The 20,318-nt window shown below is 59.9% G+C and overlaps 4 protein-coding genes across 4 annotated transcripts; all 4 read right to left on the reverse strand.

Moving 5' to 3' along the window:
• Positions 1 to 348: 348 nt before the first annotated feature.
• Positions 349 to 3,130, reverse strand: SLS55_003888 (uncharacterized protein; the record flags this gene model as incomplete). Its single annotated transcript, XM_066775352.1, has 3 exons — positions 349 to 1,044; positions 2,519 to 2,923; positions 2,978 to 3,130. The coding sequence occupies 3 exons, from the start codon at positions 3,128 to 3,130 to the stop codon at positions 349 to 351; spliced, it is 1,254 nt and encodes a 417-aa protein (XP_066633233.1).
• Positions 3,131 to 4,065: 935 nt separating this feature from the next.
• Positions 4,066 to 8,336, reverse strand: SLS55_003889 (uncharacterized protein; the record flags this gene model as incomplete). Its single annotated transcript, XM_066775353.1, has 5 exons — positions 4,066 to 4,089; positions 4,422 to 6,744; positions 6,832 to 7,226; positions 7,912 to 8,195; positions 8,279 to 8,336. The coding sequence occupies 5 exons, from the start codon at positions 8,334 to 8,336 to the stop codon at positions 4,066 to 4,068; spliced, it is 3,084 nt and encodes a 1,027-aa protein (XP_066633234.1).
• Positions 8,337 to 13,812: 5,476 nt separating this feature from the next.
• Positions 13,813 to 14,956, reverse strand: SLS55_003890 (uncharacterized protein; the record flags this gene model as incomplete). Its single annotated transcript, XM_066775354.1, has 2 exons — positions 13,813 to 14,528; positions 14,662 to 14,956. 2 exons carry the CDS (start codon positions 14,954 to 14,956, stop codon positions 13,813 to 13,815), a joined length of 1,011 nt encoding a protein of 336 aa, XP_066633235.1.
• A 1,634-nt stretch (positions 14,957 to 16,590) lies between these two features.
• On the reverse strand, positions 16,591 to 18,498 carry SLS55_003891 (uncharacterized protein; the record flags this gene model as incomplete). Its single annotated transcript, XM_066775355.1, has 3 exons — positions 16,591 to 17,917; positions 17,979 to 18,398; positions 18,458 to 18,498. 3 exons carry the CDS (start codon positions 18,496 to 18,498, stop codon positions 16,591 to 16,593), a joined length of 1,788 nt encoding a protein of 595 aa, XP_066633236.1.
• Positions 18,499 to 20,318: the final 1,820 nt, after the last annotated feature.

The raw sequence follows: 20,318 nt of genomic DNA on the forward strand, positions 1-20,318 counted from the left end.
CCACCGAAAAATCCCTCTGAGATGGAACTTAACAGGGTCTCGAAAGATCGTGTGCGGTAACCAATGAAAGCGGAAGTAATGAATGGTGCATAGAAATGAGGGCAGGCATCGGAATATATACACAGAGCAAGGTATACCATCCGACCACGTTTGATTACAGTTGTTCGACAGCAAATAGATCCGGCGAGCAAACCCCAAACAGCTGAAGATTGAGAGCCGCCCTTGATTGTCTTTGTTAAGATACATACAACTAAGCTGTGATGTCAGTCACCCGGGCTTGCCACATAGACCCACAGTAGCGCAGCTGATTTCGTTTCATTTCCAACAAACATGCGCCTGAGATCTTCTCTACACACCAAGCATACCCGTCCGGGAATGGCACCCAACATACTCCAGCAACTGCTGCTCGGGCGTCAGGGCCAACACCTCATGAAACAGCCTCAACGAGATATCCCCATCCAGCTCCTTGACGTACTGCAAAAAGCGGCCAAAAATATCCAAATGCGTACGATGCGACTTGGACCACTTCTCCAAAGCCTCCATATCCCTAAAAAACGCAAACCCAAACGTCCTCTCCGTCTCCCTCCCGAGATCCGCCGGATCCAACTCGTCCACAAACCGGCAACTGTGACACCCAATCGCCCTCCCCTCATCCCTCAAGAAATCCATGCCGCGGACCAAAACCGGATGCATCGTCTCGAGATACAGTTTGCGCTCCCTCGGCACCATATCCGACCAATCCTGCCCGGAGCGAATGATACAAAGATTGCGCCTGCCCCTCACAACGACCCTGCGGCCCTCCGTCGGCCCGTCCCCCTCCCCCGCCGTCTCCGTCTCCGTCTCCGTCTCCCCGACCAACCCATCCACCTGCGCCGCCGGCATCCGATCCCTCATGCTCCCCCAATACACATGCTCGCGAACGGGCCCGCTCAACCCTTCCCTTAGACGCGCGCCGCCCTCGTCTCCCACGTCCGCGCTGGAGAAGATGGTCTCGTAGCGGTCGATGGAGGGGAAGAGGACTTCGCGGAACCAGCCGACATTGTTCTGCGCCGCCCCGTCCACCCCGCCCGCCCCGCCCGCCCCCGGCACCAAACCCCCCCACCACTTCTCAAACCCGCTGCTCCCCGCCCACTCCTCCCACGCCTCCCTGCCGCCCGCCCAGTACGCCACAACACCAACATTATGGCACCCAGCAACATCGCGGAACGCCACGAGGTCCCACGCCTCGCAACCTCCTCCCCCTCCCCCCCGTTCGCCCTTCAGGAACCCCAGCACCGGGTCCAAGACATCGAGGGCGACAGGGAGGAGGGTGGCGGACGGGTCGCGGGCCTGGGCGCAGATGGTTGCGATGGCGAGGCCGTCGAGGGAGCGGGGGAAGCGCGCGGTGTAAGCGGCGTTGGGCGGGGCGAAGTCGGGGGCGGGGAGGCGCGGGGGTTGGGTGCGGGCGCCGGCGGGGGTAAGGAGGTGCGGGGGGATGGCTGGTTCGAGCATCTTTTCTCTCTCTTTTTTTTGGCGCGGGGTTGGTTGGTTGGCTGGCTGGCTTTTGTTGTTTTGGTTCTTTGGTGGTGGTGGTGGTGGAGGTGGAGGAGGAGGGGAAGAGCGTCGAGGGTCGAGGATCGAGTTTGAGGGGGGAAGAGAAGGAGAGAAGATGATGTGTTGGCGGCTTTGGTGCTCGTTCGTTGTGGTGTGTGGTGGTCAACGACAACCCCCGCGCTGACGCCGGGCACTTTATATGGCTTTTATCTGAGTGGCCCAACCCTAGGGCTTACTGCCTCATCCAGTGGGAGCGCCGGATTACTGCCGCATTGTTGTATCTGCTGGCGGAAGTGCGCGGTTGGAGAAAAGGGGGGTTCGATGCACGTCTGCCCTGCATGCTGCGCGGAACGACGCCGCCACAGCCGTGAGTAGCGGGCGGGCGCTACGTGGCTGGCGGAATCTGGGAGCGGAGGCGATGGGCGGGGCGGATATTTCAGGGCGGGCATGTATGCTGATTGGGGTTGCGCTATCTGCCGAGGTGACACTAATCGACCGACTGCGTTAGTTCCAATCCACTTACTCAGAACTTTCTGACAGCTAAGGGATTGGTCAGTGCGTGTGAGATAACAACGGCTGGAGTGCCTCATGGACGTGAAGGAGTACTCGTTCGGTTCTTTCGAGTAGACGCTGCTGACGTTGCATATATACATCTACCCGGAGATCGACACTAAGCCAGGTCCTGCAAAGACGCTCCAACTGCGCTTTTGAACATGTCGATTTCGAAATGCATAGCCTGGCGGAACGCCGACGTCCAAGTTTGATTCGCGTTGGTCGAATAATATTCATCTTTGTTCGCCTCGAGGAAGTCTCCAGCCATGTCAGCAGCTTTTCGTCCACTCAGCCAAAGACAGGGAATCGATACTTACCCGTGAGTGAGTTACCGTAAACCGGATCAAGATTCGGCTCGACCCACGTCTTGTAGAACACAGTGTCTGCAACATCAGCGCACCGTCTGTCGAGCTTCTTCGGAGACGCGACATACCTTTTCTGGTTGTGTTGGATTGGTCAAGGTGTTCGGCGAGTTTGACCCATCCCTGCCACGCCCGGTAAGTACGGCACCAGCCCCAGCATTCAAGAGACTTACGTAGATGCACGGAATAGACATGACGTGGAGAGTGAACCATCCGAGATCGAGGTTTTTCTGGAGCCAGTCCGAATATGCAAGCTGAGCGACACCCCTCTTGCCAGCATCGATAACATCAAGCGGTACAGATAGACTGGTGCCAAGTGTGTCATTGCGAGTAGACCACGCGTAGTCGATGTCACCCTGGATGGCCACCGCCTCCTCTGCTAACACGGATAGCAGCTTCGTGGGGTAAGTCTCAGAGAACGTCGTCATCCGCAACGCCTTGTATTGTACGTAGTCCACAAGGTAGTAGTAGTCTTGCTGCTCAAAATCAGTGCACCTGTCTCAAAAGGAGCAGTATAGGTCGAAACTCACAATCGCATAGTACTGATAGGAAGGTACCGTGTCCTCGGGAGCTCCGTCTGCCTGAGACTTCAGGAAGTCATTGTTCAGGAATTGATCGACCAGGTCTTGGTTCTCATCCCACAAGGTATCGATCAGAGTACTCTCAAGGTCAGCTTTCCCCATGTGGCCCGGTAGATGCAATCTTCTCACTCTGTACTCTCTCCAGACACGCCCCGACCACGATTCATTCGCGTCCCATAACGCTTGATGTCGGCTTCGATTGCCGAGATTGCCCATCGTTGTCGACCTGACGTACGTGTTGCCCGGAGGAATGTATCATTTATCGCCAATCCTTGGGTCAATTCCGACATCAACACGACAAGCGCAAAGAAAAGAATCGCGATATCGAGCACCATTTTGCGTTTGGGCGAGCGGACTCAAAAGCGAAGATTACTTTCCGCAATTCTTGAGGATTGCGCTTGAACAAGTTCGTGAACCCGCCACAAATGGGTTTTATACAGGCCCACAAAGGATTGACCCGGAAGAATGGGGGTCGGGTTGCATCTGCACCTTCCAGGAATCTGAAACCCGCATCGCTACCATTTGATGTCACGTTAACGTCGTGCAAAGCCCATATCTATCTGCAAGACAGAACCGGTTCTTATCGACGACTCCAGCGTCTTGTTCTTCCGTATCGAGCTGACATGATAGGCGACCGGCTATATCTGATGGTTGAAAGCGGGCCCACTCCGACCTCGACAAACAGCACAGAAGAGGAAACATCAAGCGAGGATGCATCAGATACCCCGCTTTCCCTTGCTGTTCCACGCCGTAACCGACCGGGGCGATTCGGTCGGCCAACAACGTGTAATTGGTCGGCCAATACCACGCCATTAGCGACCATGCCCCCTAGTCGCTAAAATACGTATTGTTAGTCGACCGTAGCGCGGATTCTTAGCTAGTGCGGCGGCGAAGGGGTGTTTTACTAAATACGTTATATTATATACCGGTCGGCCAACAACGCGTAATTAGTCGGCCAACAATACGTAAATAAGCGACTATATCCTCTAATAGCTAAATTCTTAGCAAGATAGATACCCCTTAAAATTTCTTAATAGCTAGTTAAAGCGCGCCATAGTCGACTAACAACACGTAGTTAAGCGACTAGGGGGCATAGTCGCTAATGACGCGTTATTGGCCGGCCAATTACGCGTTGTTGGCCGACCAAGAAGGGGTGGTCGGTCATGGCGTGGAATACTTGCCGACTTGCGAGGACCGCATGGTTCGCTTGGCTTCTGTAGATTCTTCCTGTTCATTGAAGGCGCTCACGTTCATTCTGGACAACGATATTACTCGCTGGCCTTCACTGAAGCCTTTGTCAAAAGGACTCAAGCACCAGCCATATCACTCAAGATGCATATCAAGGACAAAGCTTGACAAGCACGCTCCTTAGCCGCCTTCCGACGCTATTCACCTTCTCCGCTCCACGCCCGTCGCTCTCCTCAGGCCCATACCCATATCTCTCCAACAGCGGCAACACTTGATCGTACCATGCCCTCAGGCCCGGGAACAGCTCTTCCTCGCGCCTTGCCTCCACCAGCACGTCATAGAGCGACTCGTCGCCAGCCGTCCTGTACCGCACACGGCGGCTACTATCGAGCAGAAACCTAACGACGCGCAACCGGTCCCTATCCCTCAACGGCGACGGCCGGATACCGAACGGCGCCACCTCGCCACGCAGCCGCATGGAGGCGAGGCCAGGGAACACGGCGCTTTCCAGCAGCGAGACCCTGTCGCGCTTCGGCTCCAAGAGCTTCTCGTCCGCCGCGACTTTCGCCCGCACGTACTCGAACACGCCGCACTGCGCGGCGACGCCGACGAACGAGTCTTCGATGCGGGGGTGGTGATGCAGCGCCGCCCAGTGACCCCGCGAGAAGCCGTCGGCGTCGGGGTGCGCAGAGTCGACGTGCAGATCACGCGGGGGGATGATGCTGCCTTGGGCGGACGCGGCGACGCTCAAGTCGCAGGCCAGCGCGTTGGCGCGGTCGAGCGCGTGCACGATGCGGTCGTGCCGAGGAGCGTTTTTGGTCGACGACGACGACGACGACTGCGCCAGCGCGAGGCCCGCGTAGCTCAGGCAGAAGGTGGCGAGTTGGAAGAGGTCCGACGCATCCGATACGCGGCGCGGGGGTTGGGCGAGGAACGCCTCGAGGATGTGCAGGCACGGTTCGAAATCCTTTGGCGCTTTCGAGCACATCTCTTTCAGGATGACGCCGTCCAGTGTCCAGTCCCGGACCGAGCGGTGGAGGTAGCGGACTTGGTCGGCTGAGATCTCGAGGAGGCCGCGGGTATGCCCGTTCAGCAGTTGTTCCATGACGTTTGCAATACCGTGGCGTGCGCTGTCATCCATTACCGTGGCCCGGGATCTGGCATGGTTGTCCTGAGCAGCCAGCCAGAAAGTTTCGGCAGTAACCTTGCGCACATTTGGATTCTGGAAGATGCAAAGGAGGAACAATTTGGAGGACATGGGAATCCTCTCGGGAGGTATCGATCGCCATATGAATGTGTACAGGCCCATGATGTCGGTCGGGATCGCGGCCAGTTGTGCCTGAGTATGTGGCAGGGATGGATTGTCGGTCAAAGTCTCGAGCAGATACCGAACGACGAGGATGGCCCACAGAAAGACGCCTTCGGCTTTGGACACAATCCCGCTGAGAAGTCGATTCGACTCATCTTGGAAGAGTCTCTTCAGGTTCTGAAATGTGGGACAGTTGTTGAATTCTGTCGTGACAAAATGCTCGATGTCGCGCCTGGACAGGTCTTGCATTGTCAACGAGTGCGCCTGGACGAACATGTCTGAGAATAGATTCCAGGGCCGGCTCGAGACACAGAGTTTGATACCACGGCAGGCAATATGGTCTTTAGCCCACTGTATCAGGGCCTTGTGATCTCCTTCGAATTCGTCGAGCCCATCCACGACTAGCGCAAGCCGAAATTCCTTGCCGTTCAAGGAGGAAAAAGTATCGAAACGCTCCTCTAATTCACTCCGGGACCATCCTGGGCAAATTGCATCAGATCCCAGAAGCTTGTACAAGGCCCAGCGCCGGGGAAAGACAACAGGAATGAGATCCTGCCTGACATTCAGACATTGGTGAAGGAGAGTTCTCAAGAGACCTTCTTGAGACTTCTGCATATTGGAGCCAGGATTGCAGAAGAAAAACCCAGCGAGCATCAGCGGGAGCTCCTTGGCGTTTTCCTGGAGGTGATGTCGTAGCTGAGGATGCTCGAAGATGAATTTCATGAGAGTCGATTTCCCCGAGCCAGCTTCACCAGTTATCCAGTAGATAGACTCGGACGTGTCCCGAAGCCAGCTTGGAAATCTCGTCCATTGCAGCTCTCGTCCCTGCTTGTCGGCTTGGCCGTCGCGGAAGATCCATTCAAAAGTGTCTGGGTAGACATTGGCAATCGCTTTTTCTCGCGAGTCCATGTCGCGAAACGGTAGAGTGCTCAGAATCTTGGCCGCCACCGAAACGTCATCGTTCGAGAGTTTGCCGACGGGCCGAGGGACATTGAACGGCTGGCCGCCTTCATTGGGAGCCCAGAACGCCCAGTCAGTGTGTTGGATGATCCGAATAAGCTCTCGATTCTTCCGTGACAGTTGGACCGGCTCATGTAGGAATGTCATCTCCTTGAGATCGGTTGCAAGTGCGCGAGCTGGTCCGTCAAGCTTCTCGGCGAGTTCACCGAGCCGGTTCCTCAACTCAACGCCCCTCTGGCCGTCCTGCTTGGTCTCTTCCCTATGCATGCATCAGTGTTCCGAAGTTGAAGCCACTCTTTGACACTCATACCAGACTAAGGCCAAGGCTGCAATCGTCGCTTGAGACCGGATCTCCGTCAAGCTGTCGCGCAACCTCTCCACCTCGGCCTCAGTCCAAATCGACTTCAGAGCCGAGACGAAGGTACTCGCAGAAACCCTGGTTCTTGTTCGCTTTGCTCGGAGCGTATCGGCGGCGTTCTGCACATCATCGCTGGCATCCACGCAGCGCTTGCACACATCGAGCAACGCGCTTTTAGACGGCTTTTCCACATTATCCAGCTGGACTTCCAACTGCTTGCTCAGATCCGAGAGGTCCTGGGATATGGTTGACAGTTCGACATCACGCGCTGTGCGGCCTGAGATTTCGTAGGTATCGGAGAGAATGCGGGTTCCGTAGTCGACGATTTGTGCGACGGCAGCTGCCAAAGAGAACGCGCTGATCGGATCCATGGGACCAGCGAGCTTTTAACGAAACTCGATGAGAAGAGGATGTGAGAGGGAAAATGACAAAGGGAAAGGTGCGTGCGAGGCTGTCAATCTCCTGCGTACGCATGCACTGTAAGCTTCTGGATATAAAAACCTGTTTTCCAGTCGGATTCACCGTGTGCAGGCGATCGTCTATGGCATTTCGTCCGCCTATTGGCGCTCATTTTCTCCACACACGCGCATTCAACCCCTGCACTTGGCAGCCTGGAGAGGGGCTCGGCGCGCCAAATCAGCTGTTGATGCCAAGCAAATGCACCCATGTGCATCCCCAGACTTCTGACGCACAGCTCCTACCCAGCGCCCTTTCCCGATCAGTCGCGCAAAATCGATGCTATCTCCAGATGTCATCATTTCCATTCCCTCATACACTACCCTACGTCTCAATCTTCCTAAACAGCAGCTCCCTCGTAGGAACAGGGAAACACTGCGCACACGACAATCGTCAGCCATCCATCCATCCATCCATCCATCCAACCATCCACACTTCCGAAAAAAAAAAAAAAAACAATTCAAAGGGGGGCATGCACGCAAAACTCACAAAATTCCCATACTCCCAATTCCGCCACCTCCTGCCGCCCCACTCCCTCTCCCTCTCCCCCTCCTTCCCCCCCTCTTCCTCCGGCATCCCAACATCCCACCCCCCCAACACCGCCACCACAACCATCTTAATCTCATTCGCCGCGAACCACCTCCCGGGGCACGCGTGCCTGCCCCAGCCGAAATTCGTGCCGTCGGCGGCGACGGTGGCGAACTGGTGGCCCGTCGGATCGGCGCCGGGCGCGGTGCGCAGGCGCCAGAAGCGCCAGGGGTCGAAACGGTGCGGATGGGGGAAGCGGGAGGCGTCGAGCGAGACGGCCATGGTGGGGACCTCGATGACGGTGGAGGCGGGGATGAGCTGGCCGGTGGAGAGGGAGAAGGGCTTGAGGACTTTGCGTTGGAAGTTTGCTGTTGGGGGTTAGCGGGTGGGCGAGGAGGAGGGAGGGAGGGCGGGAGAGAGGAGGGAGGGAGGAGGGAGGGGAGGTGCGTACCGAATTGCAGCGGGTACAGGCGCAGCGTCTCCTTCATGAACGAGTCGAGCTTGGGCATGTCCTGCAGGGCGTCGAACGTCACGACGCCGCCGCCGCCGCCCGGGTGTCTCTTCAGCGCCGCCGCCATCTCGTCGCGCAGCTCGGCCGTCACCTCGGGCGGCATGGCGGCGAGGTTGAACAGCACGTTGGTCGCCACCACCGTCGTCGAGTGCACCGCCGCGAAGACGAAGCCCAGGTACGCCCGCACGACTTTCCACTCGGCGTCGAGGCCGAACCGGGCCGCGCCGTCCACCGTCCACTGCAGCAGGTCCTCCGCCTCCTCCCCGTTTTCCCTCCGCGCCCTCATCACGCCCCCCACCAACGCCTCCATCCCACGAATCCGTCCCTTCAGCTCCCGGACCTCCTTCAACCACGGCGCCACGAGCCACCGGCACCAGCTGGGAACCCGGCTGGCGGCCGCCATGGCGCGCATGACGCTCGCCGCGTACTGCACCGAGGCGTCGAGGTAGGTCGGGTCGAGGCAGAGCGGGGTGCCGACGCCGATGGCGCCGGTGGCGGCGGCGACGATGTGGAGGAGGGCGGAGGTGGCGTTGAGGGGGGTCCAAGAGGAAGTCGACGAGGGGAGGGTGTTGTGGACGGCGGTGGTGATGGTGTCGGAGATGCGGGGGTTGAGACGGCCTGTGGTTGTTAGCTGGTGGTGCTGGTGGTAGTGGGAAGGCTATGGTTGCTCTTGGAAGGGTTGAGGCGGCCGGGGGAACAAGAAGGGAGGGAGGTGGAGACGGGACGTACGCAGGCCGGGGGTAAGAAGCGTCTTCAGGACGTGGCCGTGCAGCGGCTCGTGGGTGTTGAGCATGGTGTATCTGCTCTCGAGCGTCTGTGGGATGAGGATGGTCAGCCAATCGTCTCTTTCCCACAGCCCTGACAAAGGGGGACGTGTGCAGGTTGATGACGACACAAAAGTGAAGTCCCTCACCTCATCGGCTGCGCACTGGTTGCACACCACATCATCCGGCAGCTTCCTCAACTCGTCGAGATACTTTGGCGCGATGACGATCGTCCTGGACCCTGCACACTCCGCAATCGAATCAGCTCAAAAGCCTCCCGCATCCAATCCTCGTACAGTGGCACTGCTTACGTCTCACAGTCGTGATCTGATACACGCCGTCTTTAAACTACAACAACAACAATACCGCCCCTTCAATCAGCACACCAACACAAACGAACCCCCCACCAAGACCGAGTGAGTGAGGGAGTGAGGTGAAGGCAAACCTTCTTATACCCCTCCAAATAGATCCCCTTCGCCCCCGTCACGAACCTCTCCCGCCTCTTCTTCTCATCTCCCCATTCGTGCCCGATGACCGGGAAAGCGGCGAGCGGGTCTCTGGCCCAAAACAGTGCTGCGGCGGCGACGATGCTGACCAAGAGGGCGGAAGCCGAGGTAAAGAGCAAGAGCCGGACATTGTCGACGACGAAGCCGGGCATTTCGACGTGGAGATCGCGGCTCAGCAGCGGCTCGTGGAGGGTGAGAAAGGAGGCATTGTGTGACGCCATCTCCGATTTTCTGCAGAAGGGAGGAGGAAGGGCGGGGCCGGTAAAAGTTGAAACGGGTTGAGCGGGGGACGATATTGGCGGGATCGGGGCGGGCCGGGGATCCGGGCGCGGGCGGTAGGTGGATCTCCAAAAGGGAATTGAGAGGAAAGAGGTTCCACAGAGGATATAAGAAAGAAAAAGAAAGGGAGATGTGCACTACAAGGCGGGAGAATTGACAAAGGCGGTATGGGCGAGGTCCGTTCTATCCGACCTCACTCCACATGGGGTTCTACCGGAGCCGCGGGCGGGAGGACGGGGAACGCGCGGCCGCTGTTTATGAATCCGGTTCAATATTTGTTTCAGTCAAAGATGACGGGCTGGCTTTCTCCTTTGGGGCCTACCAAGCCGCGGACCTCGACTGTCCGAATTGAGGAGAAGACTAAAGGCGGACCCGAAACTCAAGCAGCGGTAAAGACGCGAGGTGGTGTTGAAATCAAGCAACATCCATTGGTTAGGGGGGGGAGGAGTCGGTACGTAGGGCAAAAGCGAGGCCAAGTGCCGGACGATCGCTCTTTAATATTCCTGGTACCAGGCGAACGGGCACAGCGCTGACTAGGTGGTCCTATTAAAGTTGGCGGGCGAAACGGGGCGATGTAAGTACGTGGCTCGAGCCAGCCAGGTACCTAGGCCTTGCGTTGCGGAGAAAGTCCGAGAGCAAGGTCGACCCAACTGTTCCTTTCTCTCCCCGCAGCCAGGGTGCCAAAACCACGCCACCAAGCCCGGACGGAAGTCCTGTTCCCTAGCTCTAGCGATGTATCGCCGGGATATCTACGAAGAGAAGCAGGCGTCGCGGATAGGCCGGCCGGGTGTCACAGAATTCGATGGCGTACTTCCTGGGCGCTCCTCGTTAGCCACCCTCTCATTGCCAAGCCGTGCTGAATGCCGCGCGCCCGCATCAGGACGCTAGAGGAACCGTGGTGGCGGGCGAAAAGGAGTCCGCTGATGGTTCGTCTCTCTTTTGCCGTCTTGGGCGCTGGCCGCGGTTCAGCCGAGTGATCGTCGTGGGCACTTGTTGTGAAGATCGGATGGCTCCATCATCAGGACGGCAAGAGCTGCGCACCGGTCACCAGACATCATCTGTTGCAAACCTGGCCGGCCAACCCTGTGGGCACATATGCAGACTGCCAATGGCGCGGCTAACGGAGTCAGATGTCCCACTCCTAACCGCCTTAGCGAATGCGACAACCGAAACTTCGTATCGTGGATTAGTCGAAGCCACGTAGTAAGGCTGGACGTTGCACGAACGTGCCTAGACGGTGCATGCCTACCAATCGCGGCTGCAGTCAGCAAAGCCAGGACCCAGAACTTGGCGAACCTTCGCTAGTGCCGGCCCTCCTCCAGTCATGCGGACCCCAGTAGATATCTCGTTGTTGTTGCACCCGAAGTCTTCACACCCTTGCATTGACGCCAAAGCACGTCAGCAATCTTTCGGACCGCACTCCCACGCCACCACCACCATTCGACCCTTGCCATGATCCCGCTTCCATACCGCCATCCTTCGTCGCAGACGGGCAGCGCGGCAGCGGCAGCGGCAGCGGCTGGCGGGCGGGCCGAGCCTTATCTCCCCCACTGCAAGCCCCGGGCAAGAAGCAGCAAGCCACCACTCAAGCCTCTCATCTCAAATCCCCTCGCCCTCTCCATCCCCCTCCCCCCCTTCCACCACCACCACCCCATCGCCCCTCACATCCACCACCCACCCCTCCAAACCCGCCAACCCTCCCTCCCACGCCTCCCTCGCCCCCCAATACGCCTGCTGCTCTCCACTTCCTCCTCCTCCGCCGCCGTAATACCCCTCAACCCAAACCCCGCACCGCCCCCTCTCCACCACACCCTGCCTTTGCCCGCGCTCCCCCCGCGCCTCGGCCACGCTCATCGCCGGCGCGAACGGGCGGACGGCGGCTCTGCCGACGGCGAGGCGGAGGGACGGGGCGAAGGCGGCGTGCCAGGAGGGCGGGAGGAGCGGGGTGGTGGTGGTGGTCGCGACGATGGCGCAGTTGAGCTGGGCGCTGAGCGCGACGAGGGTGCGAGCGAGGGTGGTGTAGGATTCGCTTGTTGTGGTGGATGTGGATGTGGATGTGGCCCTCGCGCCGCCGCCGCCGCCGCCGCCGCCGTCGCCGTCGCCATTGCTGACGGGTAGCCGGGCGTCGTCGTCGGCGGCGCGGAGGGGCCAGAAGAAGGCGCTGGCGCTGTCGACGAGGATGGAGTGGAGCGGCCTGTGTGTGGAATGGTGGTGGGTGGTGGTGGTGCCGGTGCCGGTGGTGCGCGGGAAGAGGTAGGCGGGTAGGGCGCGCAGGGCGGCGATGAGGGCGGCTTGTGATTGCGGTTGGAGGATGTGCACGTGTGTGAGGGCGGCGGCGATGAGGGCGTCCGCGGCGGCTGGGTCGATGGTCGTGTGGCGGTGTTGCTGCTGTTGTGCGCGACGGCTGCACCGGGTGATGTGGCCTTTCGCGACGGTGGCGAGCCGCGTGACGGAGAAGTGGCCGTCGGTGTCGACGATGACGATGGCGCTCGCTTTTCCTTGGAGGTCGATGCCGGCGTAGGTGCGGGGGAGGATGGCCAGAGTGGTGATTAGGTAGAGTAGCTGCGTCTTGCCCGCGCCGAGGCCGGCAGAGGTGAGTTCGACTAGTGGGGGCTTGGTAGTAGTAGCCCGGTGTCTCTGGGGCTGGTCGAGCGGCGGAGAGGGCGGGTCGTGGTGGCGTGGACGTGGTTGCTCGAATAAGCGTAGGAGGCGGTCCAGCGGCGGGATTCCGAATCGCGTTTCGCTCAGCCCGGGTTGCGCAGACAGCCTCACCGAATGCAGGACCTAGAGCATAGTCAGCGCATCGTGCCTTTGGTGTGGTGGTAGGGTGTTGTCGAGACGCGGGAAGACCACGCACCTCGTCCAGCCGGGCCTCCTCAACCTCACCCAACAACCTCCGCCCCGAGACCTCCGCGCCCATCTCGCCGTGATCCGTCGTCAAGTCCGCAAAGACAGAAGCCTTCACCTGTACCCGGTTCCCCGCTCAGTCGCAGCCGTCGCGCGGGGCATTTCTCCGTGGTTAAAGCTCCCAAGGTGGTGACGTCCTCTTTTCCCTACTCTTTTTCTCCGCCTGGATCAATCCGCAACGACGATGGCACCACCCGTCGAAGCCTTTCCGCCCGAGGAGCTCAGCGTGCGCGTGAATTACAAGCCGAACGGCAAACGCAGGAAGCCGCCGGTTGACCTGGAGAAGTGCAAGCTGCTGGAGATGGTGCAGTACAAGTGCGAGGTTGAGAACCGGAATGACCCGCACGGCCGCGTCGTATGCCGCCCGCTAGAGCGGCTGTTCCGAAGGTGCGTTCGACCTCTTTTCCCTTCCTCCCTTGGGCGGCTGGCTGTGACGGAGTGACGAGATGTCGAGATGCGAGGTGCTGACCGTCTGTTGGGTGCTGAAAAGGTGCGCGGGCGGCTTGACCGTCGAGACGACGTCGTGGGAGGACAACGAGCATCGGCTGTGACGTCTTCACCCAACCCAGGAACGAATGTCTTGCTTCGCACGCAATCTCCGGGTGCATCTGCTGTAGTTGACACAGCCAAAGGGATTCAAGCCATCTCTCAACCATTACACGCTGAGGCGGTTGCCTGTTCAAGAATTGGTCATAGCAAACAAAGAAATCATTTTTGTGTATTTCTCAAGCACGCCGCAGGCCTGTTTCGCGCGGAGCCTTGATTCTGCATACCATCGCACCCCGACCGTGGTATCTTCGTCTTCTTTGATGCAGCCACTAGCTCTCCCGTCCCGAAAATCCATAGACCATAACGCCACCTGACACGCGCCATCCCGCAAACCAAACACCGAGAACGCCGCGCTAAAAATGCTTATCCTCAACTGTCTCACTCACTGCCTTCTTTCTTCTTTCCTTCCTTCCTCCCTTCACTCGTTGACCCTCGACGCCTCGACTCGCTTGTTTCGAGTCTTCCCACATCACGACCATGCCGTCGACTGTGCCCCCTTCCTCCAATACTTCTTGTCGTAGTTCACCAGCAAGCCCGTATCCACCACGAAATCGTTCGTCTTATCGCCGCCGCTCTGCTCGTCGTCCATGCCGCCCATGATCACGTCTCCCCGCTTCATCTCATCCTCGCGTATGATTTCACGCATAGCCTCCTCCCACATCTGCTTGCTCGCCGGCGGCGACTTCCTCTTTTCACCACCACCACCACCCGCAGCAGCGGAATCCTTGCCTCCCAACGCGCGCCTCCTACTCGACCCCGTGCGATTCGCCGCCATGAGCTTCCTCAGCGCCTGCTCGGCCAAAATGCCCTCCTGGGTCGCGCGCTCACGGATCTTCCTCGGGTCCGTCTCGCGCGAGCTGTAGACGGGGGTGGCCTGCCAGGTGTGCTTGCTGGGGAAGGCGGGCAGGTGGGCGGGGATGTAGGGGCGCGCGTTCTTGTCGGCGGCGCCCGACAGCTCGGCGCCGAGGACGGCCTCGAGGCGCGGCGGCGGCACCTCCGCCGGCGGCGCGTCGGGCACGGGCGGCAGCGCGACGGCGGGCGGCAGCGGCAGCGCGAGCTGCGGCTCGAGGTCCGACGCCGTGTAGCCCGTGTGGGCGAGGGCGCGGGCGAAGTCGGTCGGCGTGGCCGTCGTGCGGCGCGCGTGCTCCATCGAGGCGCGCACGTCGGAGAGGAAGTGGAGCATGACTGGAGAATGAGCCAAGATGCGTGAGCCTCCCGTTCAAAAGCACGAAAAAGAGTCCCCGTTTCCGACCAACCACCCACTGCCCGCTCATTCCCCAATTGGTACCGTTGTGAGGACGAAAGGAAAAACACGTACATTCGTCGACCTGGGCGCGGAACGCCTCCAGCGCGGTCGGCTTCGCGCTCTCGAACCCGACGGCGGTCAAGCTGATGGAACAGGCACGCAGGATCTGGGCCTGGAAGAAGGCCTCGTCCTGCGGCGCAGCTACTGCCGGATCTTCGCGCCAGGGCTGCTTGTGTCGGATGCCGTGGCGCACGACGCGGCGGCGCTTCGAAGAGAATTGTTCATCGTCCGGAGCGAGCGGGCGCTTGGTGCCTGCGATGTGGTTTTGCGTCGAGGAAGCATCCGGGAAGCGCAGTCCTGGCATCATTGCGCAGTTTCGCGTGGGGCGTGGTAAAGGTCGAGCGATTGAGGACGGATCGTATGCGTACGGTCGGAAGCTGGGTGGTATGTGGTGACGGGCGGGAATTGTTCGTTTTTCGCGCTATGTGACGCGCATGGTGCAGGTTGAAAGTGTGGTGAGGCAGAGCTGCAGTTGGCCGGCGGCGGGCGCGGTCGCGGCAAGACCCAGCTCGGGCCAGGTCGCAGCGGGTGACAAAGGAATTGAGCCCACCCGCAGCTGCCTCGCAGAAATACTGCACCTGAACACGCAAGAGGTTGCAACCAATAACAAATTTGATTTCCTTGACTTCGGAAACGCATCTACATCCAAGTTTCTGGTCTAAGCACCTGCGTAAGAAGAGTGTCTCGTTCTCTACAAAGCTTGGAGAGCTCAAATATGCTTACCAGCTGCTGCCGTGAAGCCAACTCGGCAGCCGGCCTTACTTGTGGCCGGTGCGAAGGTGCAACCCGACCTTGACGAACCCCAGCTTCGCGCGTCACACCACCCGCATCAACCGCAACCCTCCCCAACGCCCGCTCTCCGCAGAACCTCTCCGCTCCCCGCCGCCAAAATGGTCAAGCCCATCACTGGAGTATGTCGAGCTCGCCCCCGGGGGGCCTCCCATCCGCCCTTTCCCCCCGCAATTGGAGCTGACCCGCACCCGTAACAGATGCTCCGCAGAGGCCTTGTCCTCGACCTCTCCGTCGCCCTCGGTGCGTGAAACCCCTCTCTTCAGCGACCATCCGCAATCCCTTTTTCCCGGCGCGCAGTAGACCGAGCTCTTCCGCACTCTCTCCGCCCTTCCGTCCACAGATGGCCCCCCCCGGACGCGCGCGCGAATCGCATCCATCCGCAAAAGCAAAAAAGTACCGCAGTCCCGCGCTAACGATGAGCGACACCAGGCCTCGGCACCGCTACCGGCTACGGCTGGTGGTACGGCTACCACGTCCCCGCCGTCCGCCACCGCGACAACTTCTACACCAAGCTCGAGGACGAGCGCGCCAAGGCTCTGGGCCAATAAGCTGCTTCTTCGCCCACCCCCCGCTCACCAGCCGTCACTTTCTTGTCGCAAGCGCCGCCCGGTAGTCCCGAGGAAAGATCTGGGAGGAGATTGGGGACGAAGAGAGAATTGGGCCTTGGTCTGCGACTGGACCACCTTGTAGAATAATGGACCAATCAAGATGATGGAGATTACCCCCCGATTGCGTCAGCAGCAGCCAGCATAGAAACCATTGTACCATCTTCGAGCTACTATAATCTCTGCAGCGTCTTTTGGATGGTAGCTGGGTGACTGGCCTTGCTTGATGTAGACCATTGATGGCTCGCTGTCACGCCCTGGAACGTTTGCCGGGTTCATGCGGCATCTCTCCCTTCGGCCGAAACAGCCAAGCTCACGACCATGTTTGTTGCACGAATGATATCCCGGTTTAGAAGAGCTGCTTCGATCAATGACTTTAGCGAAAAATACATTCATTCCATCATTCGATTGTGATTCAATGCCTCATCCAGCCTCTTTTTCCCCAAACCCCAAAACTGTCTGCATCTTCAGAACCGGGGCCGCTTCATCATGTGCATTCATTTCCACGCAAGCAATGCCTCCATCCATTGCATCATTTCCCCCGTCAACACCTCACCTCCACGCCGTCCCTACTCACAGTCAGATACTTGACGCCCTTGTACGGCGTGACACCGGCCCCCAAACCCCTCGACTTCCGCTGGTCCAGGTTCAAGCTCTCCACCTTGACGCCGCTGGCCAACCAGCCCTTGACCTGGAAGCTCAGCGCGGCGCTGCTCGGCATGAGCAGCCTGTTCGCCAGCCTCCTCCTCTCCGCACGGGCATCTCCGTCCGCAGCAGCGCCATGTCCATTAGCATTTTCCTTCGCTGCCAGCGAGCCCGACTGATACCCCCCTACTCCCGCCGCCGTCGCGCCATCCGCATCATCATAATCGTACTTGCCGGCCCCCGTCACCGCCAACAGCTGTTCCCCACCCTCTCCATCCGCCGCTGCATCGTCCTCGTCCAGCGCCGCCGACCCGCTCCCGACGACCGAGCACCGCAGCGTCGCGACGGCGCCCATGCCCAGCTGCAGCAGCGCGGCGACGTCCTTGGACGCGACGCGCCACTCGAGCGCGGCGTCGCCGGGCGCGTACTGCGTCACCTCGCCGCGCGACGGCCGCACGTCGGCCAGGTTGCGCACGCCGGCGGGCAGCGGCACGCGCACCGTGACGTCCGACAGCTGCGGCGCGGCCGACGTGCCGCTGTGGGCGCTGAAGCCCGATCCGGAGCGGCTGCCGAGCCCTCCGCCGGGACGACCACCAGATGCGCCTCCGCCGCCGCCGCCGCCTCCTCCTCCTGCCGATGCGGTGGAGCGGAAGCGCGGGGAGAGGGACAGGCGGACCTCGAAGTCGGCGGCGGCGGGGCCGAGGCCGGTCTTGACCTCGACGTTGGCGGGGATGTTGAGGGCGGGGCCCTTGTTGTTCGCGATGGTTCCTTTCAGGTTGTGCGGGTCGAGCAGGAAGCCCGGGCCCAGCAGGTCGACCTCGTAGCCCGCGAGCACGAAGCGGCCGTCGGGCGGCACGAAGCTGAGCTCGCCGGGGCGCTCGCGCCAGCGCGCCAGCCGCACGCACGGGTGGAACACGGGCAGTTGCACGACGTGCCCGATGCCGCCCCCGGGCGCCTCGAGTCGTAGGATCAGGTCCGGTATCCCGCTGACTTTGGCCGTGAAGGCGATGCTGCCGTTGGCGAAGGCAGAGATGGGGCGGCCCGACGGCGTTAGCGTCACGCAGAGGGTTTCGACGACGTCGACGTAGAGCTCGTTGGACGTGTGGCGCACGTTGGCGCGGCGCCACGGGACGGGCGACGCGTTGGGGCTGCTGCCTGGGGGCGTGAGGGTGGGTTTGAGGGAGGGCCGGCCGAAGGAGCTGGCGGGGTTGAGGGCGGGTGACGAGCTGGGGGCGGGCGCGTTAGCGGTGGGCGGGGGTTGCAGTTGGAGGGCGGCAGGGCGCGTACGAAGGGAGGCCCATGTTGCCCAGCAGGTTCTTCATGACGCTCGGTGCCTCGACGACGTCGCGCAGGGCGTTGGCCTCGGTGTTTGCTACGATGCCGGCGTCGCACATCTCGCCCAGCAGCTGGGCGACGACATCGTAGTGGGCCTCGATCTTGGTGGCCAGCAGCGGCGACCCCAGGAAGTCTTCTATGGCATCGGCGACGCGGTGGAGGAACTCGAGCACGAGCAGCGGCTCGGTGTCGACGCTGGAGGGCGCGAGGAAGAGCAGGCGGTCTTGGATGATGGAGTGCACGAGGGTGGGCGGGTTGGTGGCGGGCAGGTAGACGAGCGAGGGCCGCGGGGCGGGATGCTGCAGGTAGAGCGGCAGCAGGTGGAGGGCGGCGGGCGGACGGGCGCAGTAGACGTGTTCGAGGATCAGGTTGCTTTTTGGTGGTGGTGAGCGCGGCGGTCGACGGGGCGGCGGGGCGGTGGATCGACGTACTTGTGCTCATCGAAGATGTACAGAGCCTCGACTTGGCTCATGGCGGGCAGCTGGTGAACGAGCGCGCCCCATCCGCCAGGCAACGAGAGGTGGCACTGGAGCGAAAGGTAGGTTGGGTTGCCGGAGTTCAGTTGTGCTCTCGCCGGTGTCGCGCCAGCTGCGCCGATGATGTCGCCGCCCTGGACCCTCGCCCGCCATGACTCGTGCATCGCCTATCATGTACGCTTTTGTCAGCAACCCTCTTGACGAATGGCAGCCCTCGTCCTACCAACTTCGGCATGGCCACTTGACCCTTCGCGCCCAAAATAAGCTGCCGATCACTCTGACAACAGTCAGACGCATACGCCATGGCTTGACGACTCCATTCATGAAATTATAGGACATGGCTGCGACAGTGTGACCTTGGCATTTCGGCGAAGTATTCCTCGACTACAGGCTACTGCCTTCTGATTAGCTGGCTCTCGCCCCCAAATCTTAAAACGCCCTCTAAGCGGCTATGCATCGTCGGTCATCCAGAGCCTGCTTATACCTCCCCGCCCTTTTATTCCGGCTTCTTCTGCGCACTTGGCAGAAATGTCATGTTCAGAAATCTTAGGTTACCATGTCTGGCTCAGGCGAGTAATACCTGCAGACATGCTTGACAGAGTGACTGACTCTCCATCCACAGCCTGGGAACGAGACCCCACTCTCCGTCGTCCAAGCCGATCCGATCCGCAACTACCAAGGCAGACAGACAAACAAGAATGGATCCCATCATCACTGCGGAAGTCCAGAGCAATACCTCTCGCCGTCTACTGCTTCGTATTTGTAGCGTGTCTGGAAGCTCTGGACCTCGTTGTCAGGCGGGATGATGGCCTTCCTGCTGACCACAACCATGCAACCGCCGTCCAAGCGGCAAGATACCTGCCCACCATTGCCGTCGTTGCCCTTGGCTTCGCTTGGAAAGCTCTTGTCGGCGACATCAAGAACATAACACCCTGGGCGCAAATGACAGGCAGGTGGTCCAAAGGCTCCTGCTCAATCCTTCTTGATTATGTTACAAACATCGAAATCACCTCGCTTGTCCACTCCGGAAGGAACCGGCACTGGCCTGTCTTCCTCGCTCTGACCATGGGTTTTCTCTGCGGCGCATCGGTTGCTCTGGCCAATGCCCTTACTTTCGTCAACCTCTTTGCTGCTGTTTCAACCGATGCCGCCCTGACGAAATCTTCCATCTTTTCCTTCGACAACACCTTGGAGCTATCAAATGGAACACTTCCCATACCCTTCGATCACCGAGGTGCAAAGCCATATGCTGCAGTTGCCTCGCAACGTCTTCCGAATGGCCAGTATTCCCCTTGGACGAAAGATGCATTCGCTTTCGAGTCGATGAAGTCTGATCAAGTGCCGGAGAATGCTACAATCGAAGGAGCGGTACATGCCTTCTCCACAGACCTTAACTGTCACCCTCTGAATGTCACCTGGGAAGATGGCGACGTGTATCACCAAGTCACGGCGGATACAAGCGGAAACCCAGACCTCAACTGTGCTCTACCGATCCGACAAAACTTCACAACCGACTATCATGCACCATTGCGGACCAACATCAAAGCATGGCTCAACGTCACGTCCTGTGCTGCGAATGCGACCCCAAACACTTTGGTTGCGACGGTTGTGTCGATGGACGAGAGTACAGACTGTGCTGGTAGGAAACACTGTGCCGAGGGTAACGTCTTCTACAATATCACTAAAGCACTCGGGGTTGCCTGCTCGCCCAGGTTCTATACGCAAGAAACCAGGGTAACAGCGAATGCTTCGACCGGCGAGATAGTGTCTTACACGCTAGACAACACACGGTCGGAGGTCGACACAAAGACCACCG

This window comes from Diplodia seriata, assembly GCF_021436955.1.
Source record: "Diplodia seriata strain FDS-637 chromosome Unknown scaffold_4, whole genome shotgun sequence".
NCBI classification, from domain to species: domain Eukaryota; kingdom Fungi; phylum Ascomycota; class Dothideomycetes; order Botryosphaeriales; family Botryosphaeriaceae; genus Diplodia; species Diplodia seriata.